The following is a 12,148-nucleotide window of genomic DNA, read 5'->3' on the forward strand; positions in this document are numbered from 1 at the left end:
CTCATCATCAGCAAGTGACCTATTTCCTCTCACTCCCTCTCTCAGTGACCCACAGTTGAACAGAGGGTGACGTAAGGCTGTTCTCACCCGTATGTGATCATTCAGGGGTCTACAGTGATGAGATGAGGTCAGTCTGTCAGCATGCAGCTGGCCCCCTAACTAGACATCTTGTATAAGCTTATTTGCCTTTCTTTTTTTTTTTTTTTGGAGCCAGGCTCACTGTGCAATGACTTCATTTACTGAAGCCCATCTGACCTGGTTTGAATGTATTCAGTGTACCGCGATGTCTCAACCTGAGACTGAACAGACAGCCAGGAAGGACAGTTGACTGGCCTACTCGTGGCAGGTACTATATTAACTTGCAAGAGGTTGATTTTGGTGTTTTTTTTCTTTTAGGACTTTTTTGAATGTGCTTACTGTGATCAAATATGAAACATAATAAATTATCTTGCTTTTTCAAGGATAATTTTATGTTTTGGGGTTTTAAATGTATTTAAAACAGCTGTACTGACATAATAATTAGTTAACGTTCAGTTAACATTCCATCTCCTCCAGCGGTTATGTGAAGTCCTGTGCTGCTTTGTTTCCATAGCTGGACTTGTGGCCTACATGTTTGTCATTCCATAGTAAAGTACCAGGAGTCTGTGGCCTGTCAAATGGATGATGGCTGCCGACCACAAGCTTGTTTGGTCTTCTCATCACCTCTAGTGTTCCCTCTCTTCTTTTGTCTGCTTTTGTTTCTTTTTTTTCCTACTCCTCTCCGCTCTTCTCCTCCTCTCCTACTCTTCTTCTCAGCTTCACTTTTATTTTCTCTCCTTTCCTCTCCTCTCCTCTCCTCTCCTCTCCTCTCCTCTCCTCTCCTCTCCTCTTCTACATTTTCATAAGCAAAGACAAGAACACAGTGTCCAAACACAGGCGCGTTAGACATGAACCAGTGCAGGAAACGCGGTGAAGTCACACACATTCCCGCACCTTCAGAGACAAATCAGCTTTCAACACACTGACACAGTCTTAATCCCCCGCTGCAGTAAGTATAATGTGCTTAGAAGCTACAGTACATTTAAGGCAATCAACCTAATGTAGCTATTTAATTTCTGCTGATATATACAATATGTTTATGAAAGATTCAGAATACATAGTTTGAAAACTGATACCACATATCACAATCATCTCTGATGTTTTATATGGATTATTTGAACATGATAGAGTAACCTTTTTTATTTGTTTTTTTATTCTTTTAAACATGCAAGTTCACAACATGCAAACATCATCTTTTATATTAAGAAGCATATCTTAACATATTGTGTCATGCACATCAACACAAGCCCCTTTTCATAAGCCAAGCATTTTCCTTTCCTCTCTAATTAACAACACAGAGACCATTCAGTCTCATAACAGTGTGTATATAACTGTTAAACAGCCTGATAGCTGTGTCTTAGCCTCTATCCTTCCCTGATAGAGGCCTGCTCCGCAGCTAGGCCCCTGAGGTGGCCGCATATTTGTTGGGTGAGTAAGGAATGTGGTTACATGCCTTAGACATTAGCTATGACGGAGCGCTGGCTCCACAAGAGAGGGAGGGTGCAAGGGAGGTAGCAGAAGAGGAGGAGGGAGGGAGGGAGGGAGGGTAGAGTCTGAGCTCACGGCAAGTGAGCTCATTCACCCCCAGAGCTCGAGGAGAGAGTGCAGCTCCGTCATCCTCTTTGCAGAGCGAACGAAAGAGGAGGAGGGAGGGAAAGGGAGGAGTGTAAGCCAGCGACTGAGCGAATGAGAGACAGGGAGAGTGGAGCAGCACAACAATAGTGGGCTGCTCTTCTGGCTGTGGACTCACAGAGACAGAGAGAGCGCTCAGTGAGACACACAGACGCTCTGTAAACCAGCTGCAGGCAGAATACAGCTGGCTTATTCGTACAGGCATTACAGACTACTCACTTTTGTTTTTTCTTCTTGCGCTCTCTGTGGTGGCCATTCTTCACAAGACCACAGAATTACTGACTATTGACGCAGGAGCATTTTAGGAATTTTTGTGGTCATTGCATTCGTATGGGATTTTGGCCATAGGTGGACTTGCTTATGGGCTTTTTGAGGAGCATGTCCACAGACATTCTGGACTAGTGTGCCTTTATTTTTGTTGCACTGGGTCATCGCCTGGGCACTGGAACAGCTGACTTGAGCCGAGCATACTTGAGCACCAGCAGGAGTTTTGTTGACTTGGGATTTTTACTCTCAGACTGTGGTCTTACCTCGATCAGCTCTCTAAGGAGAACTTCTGTTTGTTTGTTCTGACATTTTTTTGTGTGGCAAGGGGGTCGCTCCATCCCTGAAAGAAGGAGCACCAGAACATTTCCATCTGTTTGTGTGTGTGTGTGTGTGTGTGTGTACGTGAGACAGAGTGTGTTCTGGGGGATGCCTCTGGATGTGGTGATTGCCCCAGCGGAGGACTGTTTTTGGCCGGACCTGCAGGACACAGACATGAGGCTGAAGATCAGGGTCCGCCGAATGAAGGAGGGGAGAGAGCTACGAGGTGTGTACCCACCTGGACACAGAGAAGGAGTGTGTGTGTGTGTGTTTGCAAAAAGAGGGGTACAAGTTCATAAGTGTATGAGAATATCCCTCTTTGGCATGTAACATGTTGAGGATGTAGGCCTTTGTGTACAGTGGTTACAGAGCTACACATACTGAAAATGCAAAGACCATTGAGTATAGTTCGGGGAGTTAAGCTGTAAAACACACCACCTGAAAACTGGTTAAGATGATTTGAATGAGGGGAAAGCCCCTGATAACGGTTTGTGCACTGCAGATGAGTACAAAGGCACAGTGGGCTCCCAGGTATTGAGGTATTCCAGTGCAGGCGTGCTGCAAATGAAAGATAGATGTGAAGCGAATTTTAAGGACGTCTAGCAGATCAATAGTGGGATTTACTGCTACAACAGGCTGAAAGAATACATTGCGGGGACCCAGCCAGACACGCTAATTATTTTCCCACCTATTTGTTTGCGCAGTTAATGTGTTTAGAAACAGAATAGGAAGAAGGAGGATTAGGAGGATGACATCATGAAGATGAGAAGCGATGAAGAGGAAAGAGAGGAGAGAAAAAGAGCTCAGGGGGGAAGAATGAGAGCCGTGACCCGCAGTATGACATAGTGCTCATGCTCTCTCAGCCTGTGGTCATTGAGATGTAAAACTATCACAAAGGCTCTTTCTCTTTCTTCTCCTCTGCTCTTGGCTTTTCTCTCTTTCTTGCTCACTCTCTCTCAGCAGAATGGCGTCTTGTGGAGATTATGTTATCAATATGTGTGCAGTGTGCACTGCAGGTGTTTAACATAACACCTTTTCACACAGAGAGATGAGGCAATGCAGAGCAACAGTGCTGTGGAAAAAAAATCTTTTTTATACAGCATTACACTTACATGCACATTGTTCAAAATAGCCATTCCATCACTTCATATTATGGATATAAAGATGTAAAGTTTGTATTTAAATGTAGAGATATATGCATATCAGGGCATATCACAGAGGCGGTTAGAAGCAGTTAGCACAGCAGCTCTCCACACCTGCCACTCTTCACACTGTGTGTTTCTGTGTGTTTGTATGTGTGTGTGTGTGTGTGTGTGTGTACGGTTCATCTCTTTACAGTGAGGTTTTGCTGCTGGAACTCGTCAGCTCAGAGAAAGCTAGCAAATAAAAATCACACGTTTTCCATCAGGTGGTGAAAATAGAATTGTTTCTGTCACAGGTTATTTTGAGTTACTTCAACATGTCTCTGTGGAAATAGACTTGTGAATACAGCCTAGCATACAGCAGGGTTTACAGTCCTATATTGCAATAACATGGTACTGCTGAAACAGCAATTGATCAAAGTGACATGCTGCCGCTATCTGTCCATGGAGATAGAAGAACAATAAACAGTTTAACCATCAGCCATGGCATGTTAATCATACAGTCATTCCCAGCCGTCATCAACATGACGCCCCGCATGAAAAGCGATGACCTCATCCTACTATCTCAACTATGGACTGTCAATCTAGGCCTTTCTGACAGACGTGGCTATCAACCGCCCACTCTGCCCCCTAAAACACACGCACACCCATCGCTCCTCCAGGCTGCAGCACAGCCTTTGTGGAGCTGAGTGGGACATGTGTGCAATGATGTCATGTTGGGAGGGTGAGGGATGTGGAGGGGAGGGGGGTCACATTGAGATGCTAATGTCCCCTCATAGTGGAGGGGACAGCTGGAGGGGCACAGAGGATGGCGTCATGTCTCCCCCGATATGAACCACAGAGGAGAGCAATGGAGGGGTGCGGGGTAGTCATTCAGGCAGATCAATGCCCCCAGGCTGTGGAGGGTGTGTGTGTATGTGTGTATGTACACGCCTGCCTTGTGTGTCCCCCCCCCTTCCCCATTAACAGACGAGTTAAAGAGGGACAGGGGCAGGAGGGTGAGGGGGGTGAGCTTGTATTGACGAGGCAGTCAATTGTAACAACAGCAGTGATGTAACAGCAGAGCTCCCATTAACCACAACAGCCAGGCAGCCAGGTGTTGTGTGTCTCTGTCCGACCGCTCAATGTCTCTGGGATTCCACTTCCATTCATCTTTCAGCTTTTTCTCTATTGATTCGCCAAGCAGCACAGCTCCAAGTAGCCTGAATTTAATCCAAATGTCTTCTGCTAAATACACACTTTCATGTCTGTGGCAGAATAACCTGTTCCTTTGACTTGAAATGTGGATATGAGGTTAGCTGTAGGAAATGACATGATGAGGAAGGGGACTGCCGCTCACTGCCAGCGAACAAAAGGAGGCCTGAGTGCTTGGCTCTGACAGGGCAAGAGGGGAAAATTAGCAGTTGCATAAGTGATGAAGTGGGCAGAGGAAAACGGAAAAAGGAAGTCACCGCTGGCGAGCGCAGCCGATGGCGACACAGTGCCCTCTTTCCCGGTTGTGTGTTTGCCTACCCCAACATTTTCTCCCTTTTTTTTTTTTTTCTTCAGAGCTTGTGTGTTCGGAATTGGGTTAGTCACATCCTGCCCAAGTATATTTTCCAGAAGTAAAAGATACATGACGTATCACCATTCAAAAAGTGATGTAGAGGCCCAAAAATAAATGTTTGAATAATATTTCTGTGTGGCGAAAGATCACAACTTCAGCATGTGATAGAAAATGTTTTTCTGTTTTCAAGTTAAACTGTCGGGCAACCAGACACAAAGATGAAATCTCTTATCGAGAATTGGAGAAAAAATTGGAGTTTTTGCAGCCAGTGAAGTTCATCTGTTGAGTTTAAAGTAGCAGTGCGTGTTAGTCTCTGCTGATTAGCATGCTGCACTGAAGGTGAACTCATCTCTCCCTTTTGACTTTCTGATGTCATCTTCACGGACAGCTGGGCTTGTGTGTGTCACCGGGTATTTTCGGTGACCTCAGCGTGAGTGTACAGTGTGTTTATGTGCATGCTTTGTGTTCTCAGATTGGAATGGACGTGTGTGTCATCGTTTTCTTTTGGAGAATGTGAGGCCATGTCTCTTTGGGTTATTTGGTCCTCGCTGTTCTATGTGTGTGTGTGTGTGTGTGTGTGTGTGTGTGTGTGTGTGTGTGTGTGTCAGTGTGTTCATCTGCCCTTTGGACACTTGCTCTGTGTGTTTTATTCCATCTTGACAACACTCAGGGGGACAGGATGAGCCAACTGTCATCAACATCACTGTCCTTCCTTTTCGTCATGGCAACCTCAAGTAGAGTGGGGTCAGGTGACAAGGTGACAATAACACGCTATCTCCTGCGCGACTGACGTCCATTAGCGCCAGCCATGTAAAGCTTTGACTACAAGGAAGGTGTTTGTAATTGTGTTGACGTAATGTCACTGTAATGTAATGGCCCTTAAAAAAGCACACAGGCACACTCAGTCCTGGTCTCTTATCTCTAACTTCAGTCTCCCTTCATTCCAGTAACCCCTTACTCACTCTCCCAGCCGTCACACTCTGGCTCACCAGTTTTCCTTCTGTTTTTAATGTTTATTTAACACCAAATGAGGTCATCTACAGCAATCATGGCTGTAATTATTAATCCAGAACATGAGATCAAAGGGCAAGAACATGTTTAGAAGAGCGTTTTCATTCATGTGTTCACTTCCCTTCATACAAACTTTCTCCTCACACGCACACACACACACACACATACACTGTGTCCACTGTGGAACGTCCTGTCTTCTGTCCTTCTAACAACTCTCCAACAATGTCCTCACATAGAAAGGGAAATGGTTTCTGTGTGACGCGATGGCTTTTCCTGTTGATTTAACTGTCTCCAGGAACATGCTGCTTCCTCACACAGATACTGTATATGCCTGTGGCAGTAGCTATATGTAGCACTATTTATTTTCTTAACATGTGTGCGTGAGTGTGTGTGTGCACTCCACACCAGCAGCAGCTTGGGAACAGAGAAAACAGGAAGAAACCCTTCAAAGAACTACCCTTCCTCCCTCTGTTTTATCAATTACCGATGCAGTAGCACCACCCATAGGATCACTAGAAAGAGGCTCAAGGGGAAACTGTGCAGTGCCAGCACAGTTTAAGGCCAAATTGTGAACTACAAATGTCTGTTTAGTCTACACTATAGAGGCCAAAAAGGTTAGATCATAGAGTCATGCTAGCAGCCTTTCCTCCTTTGCATTAAGCCCTCTCTCCTGTTTCCTGAGAGTTATCTGATCGCTCTTTCTGCATCTATCCATCTACCCTTCCCCTCCACTCCAGCCCCCATGAGGAGCGCTGATGTCATTGCTCCGCCGGTTGCCATTAATAGCTGGAAACAGACAGGCCTTCTTTACTTTGCTCTTAAAGGGACAGTGCACCCAGAATAGCACTGGGTCATGAGGATGCATCCAGCCTGCTCACTCCTCAGAGGCTGTGGTGTTGTGAAATAGTATTGAAATACCAAATTTGCATTTCTCCAAGATATTTCTTTTTCTTTTTTTTATTCTCAGCTTATTATTCTTTCTTTATCCTCAATCTTGTATTTGTTGAGTACACAGTGCGTGCTCCTGACACTGTGTGCTCTGTGTGTGTGTGTGTGTGTGTGTGTGTGTGTGTGTGTGTGTGTTTGCCAGCCGTTGCTACATGAGTAGTGCAGCTGGGTGTGTGTTACAACGGAAGGCAAAGTCCTCCCTGCACTGTGCTGTGTGTGCTACTTTAGAAGAGTGATGTCATGTCTCACTCACTCTCACTCTGTGACCGTGTGTTTGTGTGTGTGTGTGTGTGTGTGTGTGTGTGTGTTTGTGTGTGTGCTACGTCCCAGATTGGGTCAGGCAGGGCTGAACCTAGATTAGGTTCTAATCTCCTTTCTGGGGCTCAGGGTTTCCTTGAAGCACTCCCCTCCTTTCTCCACACTCCTCAGCGAGGTCATTACCCACACACACAGACACATACACACACACTTCATACCTCACACCTCACCCCCACCTCCTTTCTTTGGCCCCTACCCTGTAGTTATACAACCACGGTACTGCAGAGTAATGATGAGTGTGGGTGTTTGTGTATGTGTGTGTGTGTGTGTGTGTGCAGGAATGGGGGCGAGCAGTGCTTATGTGGTGCATGTATGTGTTTGTGTGTGTGTGTGTGTGTATGTGTGTGCGTGTGCAGGAATGGGGGCGAGCAGTGCTTGTGTGTGTGTGTGTGTGTTGCACAGAGAATTATAGGCAGTGAGAGTGAATATTGAGAACATGTTGCCTGCAAGATTATGTGATCATGCCTTCAGATTGTATCTTCTCAGAGTGTATCATCTTGTTAATATGTGAGTGTGTGTGAGCAAATGCATGGCCGTGCGTGTGTGTGTGTGTGTGTGTGTGTGTGTGTGTGTGTGTGCGTGCAGGCGTGTGTGCTGTGCGGTTGTCAGGGGGATGTTACTGGGCCTCTGTCCTGGCCCTGCACCTGTGGCCTCTCTCATTCCCCCGGCCTGACGCAATGCACTGCTACAGGACATGAGCTCATGCAGGAAACAGAGCCACACACACACATATGCACATATGCCAAAAGTGGAGCCGCCTGCCTCTTAAAGGGCCAGACACATACATTCCTGGACGCCCAGCAGTTAACCTAACTCACACACAGAAGCACAGAGAGCCTCTTCTTTGCTCCTGTTACACTAAGCGGACACTGTAGCCCATATTCACCTCTGAAAGTCTATAGAGCGTCTGTTTGCTCTGCTAATGGTGGTGCAATGTTTTTTTTTCTTCAGGGTCTTTGTAGAGTTCCCAGTGTGTTGTGTGACTGCTCTGCGGAAAACCATTAGTGTAACTAACCAGTTCTCTCCCTCTCTTCTTTCTCTGCAGGAGGCTTTGCTGCTTTCTCCTCCTGTTTCCCCGGCCTGTGTGAAGGGAAGCCGGCCACTGCTCTACCTATGAGCTTGTCCCAGCCCTGCTTGCCTGTGGCTAATGTAGGGCCCACTCGCATCCTGCCACACCTTTACCTAGGCTCACAGAAAGATGTCCTCAACAAGGTTAGTATAGTTTATAATGTATAGTTATCGTATAGCATGTCGTTTCACTCAGTTGATTATTCTCTGAAAGATAACTGACTTGTTATTGTTACCTGGCAACAAAAATGACCTTGAACTCCTTTTATCTGTATCTCTGCAGGATCTGATGGCACAGAATGGTATCACCTATGTGCTGAATGCCAGCAACACCTGCCCCAAGCCAGACTTTATCAGCGAGAGCCACTTCATGCGCATCCCAGTTAACGACAACTACTGCGAGAAATTGCTTCCCTGGCTGGACAAAACTAATGAATTCATTGGTAAGCAGGGAAAAATAATAGTACAAGACATAATGTGTTTGGACTGAAGTTGAAGATTAGCAGTACAAAGCACAATAGCCCCTGAAGGAAGTGAATTCATCTCCAGTTATGTGTAAAGAATGCCATGAAACTCAATCCCACACATCCGCATATTGTTGCAGTTAACGAACGTTCACGTGCAGCGCAGGTAACAATAGCATCAGGTACAACACATCCATTCAGATGATCCCCTGTACTCTTCCAGGAAATGTCAGTTTGCTTTCAGTAGGCGTTGATTGTCTCCAGAGACTCTGTGCTAAAGACAAACCCTGTCAGGGATCTGTGGTGTTGTGTACATTTGTGTATAGTTTTGTGTATTCATACTTGTGCATTTCTTCCTCCCCAACAGACAAAGCTAAGGTGTCAAACTGCAGAGTCATTGTGCACTGCCTGGCTGGAATCTCACGTTCAGCAACCATTGCCATTGCATACATCATGAAGACAATGGGCTTGTCATCAGATGATGCCTACAGGTACGCTTGCTCCTCCCACCCACCACCAGCTGAGCTAAGGTGTCAGCCCCAGTCAAAAAGCAACTCACTGTTGAAAGAAATGATAGACGATTTTCTCATCCCCGCCCCCCCCAGTCGTGAGAAATGAAATTGTTAAATGGCTGCCAGGGATGAGAACGTGTACAAAAGGCTGTGCTTTCGACAACGCTGGCACAGGATTATGTATTGTGCTTCAGTAAAACAGTTCACACCGTACACCTAGTTCATCTAGGGTAATTTCGACTTGAGAAAAGTTCCTTAGTAAGTTTAGGATTTCAGACACGGTTAAAATTACTATACTTGGCCACAGATGGTACTCAACCCATTTACAAGAGTGATCCTCAAACTGATTTCCTGTAACTAATATTTTCTTACCTTTGTCCTCCTCACAGGTTTGTAAAGGACCGAAGACCGTCCATATCCCCCAACTTCAACTTCCTGGGTCAGCTGCTGGAGTTTGAGAAGGGCCTGCAATTACTCCAAGCTCTAAATTCAAGCTCTGATGATAAGATCTCTGAAGGCAATACTAAGCAAAACTCAGAGGTTAATGGTGTCAGCACAGGTTTCGAGATGAATGGTCACCACAGCAACTATGACTCATCTGTGGCAGAGCCACAGATCCCACCAGAACCCAAGCTACCATCACCCACCTCCCTCCAGCAAGGCTTCAACGGCCTGCACCTCTCCGCAGAGAGGATCATGGACACTAACCGGCTCAAACGCTCCTTCTCTCTGGACATTAAGTCTGTCTACTCCCCTAACAGTCCCCACTGCCTCAGCATGGCACCCACACACTCTGAAGACGTCCCTAAGCTGTGCAAACTTGACAGCCCAGGAACAGGCACCTCTAATGGTGTCTGCTCCCAGTCTCCCGTCCTAGACAGTCCCAGCTCCTCTGATTCGCCGTTCCCCTCACCAGGCAGCGGGGGCAGCATCGGAGGTTTGGGGTTTGGAGGAAGTGAAGGAGTCCATCGGTCTGGTTCTTCCTCTTCCAGACCCAGGAGAAAACCCAAGCACAGTTGTGGCAGTTCCCCAGTCCACTCCCAACCACACCACCCCCCCCAGTCCCTCAGCTTGTCGCTGGACCACAAGAGCCCCAGTCTGGACGAGAACATAAAGGGCTCCCTGCTCTTGTCACTTCCCTCTCTGCCCACTGTGGGGTCTGGGGCCATGTGGACCAAACACAGAGACACTGTCCAGGCCACCACTCCTGTCACTCCCGTCACCCCCACCACAGATGCCCCCTGGCACTTCGGGGCAGAGGAGGGCGGTGAGGGTGAGATGGAGCTAGGGGGAGGAGGGGGTGGAGGGGGAGAGCAGTCGTCGGTGAGGTTTGGGAGCAGCTCGGCGTATGTGGCGTTTGGGTGCAGCGAAGGTGTGCGGTTACGAGACAAATCTCAGAAGGAGAAGCCCTCGGCGCCACAGACACAGAGAGACCACCGGGACTCAACGTCGTCGTCCACAGTGACCTTGTCCAACAGCGCAAACAACAGCGGGCCTTCGTCAGAGAAGCAGTTCAAGCGGCGCAGCTGTCAGATGGAATTCGAGGAGGGCATTTCAGAGACACGGTCCCGGGAGGAACTGGGGAAGATTGGGAAGCAGTCGAGCTTCTCCGGGAGCATGGAGATAATCGAGGTATCCTGACAGATAATGGACATGATCAGGGCTGTCCCTTGGGGGCAAAAATGGACCTGTTTAGAAGGAGTGCAAGAAGAGGACATATGAGGGGGAGCAGAAGAGGTTTTTTTGTGTTCCCCTCACAGACAGTGTTAAAGACTCCAACTGAGAAAATACAAAGCAGAGAGTTAATGTGAAAAGGTTAGCAGGCGAACTAGCATTCGCACCTGGACAGACAGAGCCTGAGATGTGGTGCTTAGCAGACCATAATCATCCTGAACTCTCATACAAATCTGAAGAAAAGTCTGGGGGAGGGTGAGGTAAATGGGGTGACTGTAGGTACTGAAACTCTTCATTTTTCTGAGCTCTGTCACAGATAAAAAGAAATGACCCAGGGCAAATGTCAAGTTGCATCCTTTATTATATAGAATACCCCTATTTTGACAGAGTTCGGACACGAACTGCTTGCCTGTGGTCAAATGTTAGTGTGCTTCAGTGGGTGTATAGCTCGTGATTTGAACCAAGACCCCTGTTTCCTCCCGAAGCTTCACCCCAGTGTCTGAAAAGCCTCAGAACCTCGCACGGCTACGTCCGCCCCCTTTCCCAGTGGCTCTGCCTGCTTCAGACTCTGTGTCAACTGCATCATCAACAATAACAGACTCCTTAACGACACCATCACCTCACATCACCACAGCACAAGGCAGAGAGATCCCACGGACTCCCTCTCTCTATACTAAGGACTTCATAAGCGGTACTGCATCCAAAAACAATGAAGGATCGTCAGCAATTTTCACCGCGTTGATAAAAAGACTTTGAGTTGAAGACGGGCAGTGCCCCCCCCGCCCCTGACCCCTCTCCACACCTCTGCCCCCACCCCCAAAGCACGGTGTGTCTTTTCTGACTTTGGCTCCCTTGTTTCCAGTGTTAACAACCCGATGGGACTGAGGTTTCAGGATGGTGAAGAGGGTTCGCTTTATTGGCCCTTGAGCTCCTTTATTGACTCCCCCAAGCCCCCTCCCACTGCTCCACCTATGGTCGCCACTGAGCATGCACCCGAAAGGCTGACAACAGAAAGACAAATACTATATATACAATATGAATATATATAGCAATTTTAATGGACTTCTAATGGACTCTTTTGTTCAGTTATAGTTTTAATTTATTGTATTGGTTCATTCTGGTAATGAGAAATAATATAATGTTTTGTGGATTTATTTCTTTTTTCTTTTG

At 46.9% G+C, this 12,148-nt stretch overlaps 1 protein-coding gene across 3 annotated transcripts in view; it reads left to right on the plus strand.

The window, feature by feature from the left end:
* dusp8a (dual specificity phosphatase 8a) overlaps positions 1-12,148 on the plus strand; it is a 44,889-nt gene extending 32,741 nt beyond the window's left edge. For 2 of the 3 annotated variants that reach the window (XM_042412416.1, XM_042412417.1), the window contains exons 4-7: positions 8,306-8,472; positions 8,612-8,771; positions 9,160-9,283; positions 9,694-12,148. In XM_042412416.1, the coding sequence (XP_042268350.1) occupies positions 8,306-8,472; positions 8,612-8,771; positions 9,160-9,283; positions 9,694-10,945 (1,703 nt within the window). In that variant the 3' untranslated portion in view covers positions 10,946-12,148. Of the gene's footprint in view, positions 1-1,676; positions 2,522-8,305; positions 8,473-8,611; positions 8,772-9,159; positions 9,284-9,693 lie in introns of those variants that run through there. The other variant, XM_042412418.1, reaches the window with a different exon arrangement.

The sequence above is a fragment of the Thunnus maccoyii genome, chromosome 5, assembly GCF_910596095.1.
Source record: "Thunnus maccoyii chromosome 5, fThuMac1.1, whole genome shotgun sequence".
NCBI classification, from domain to species: Eukaryota; Metazoa; Chordata; class Actinopteri; order Scombriformes; family Scombridae; genus Thunnus; species Thunnus maccoyii.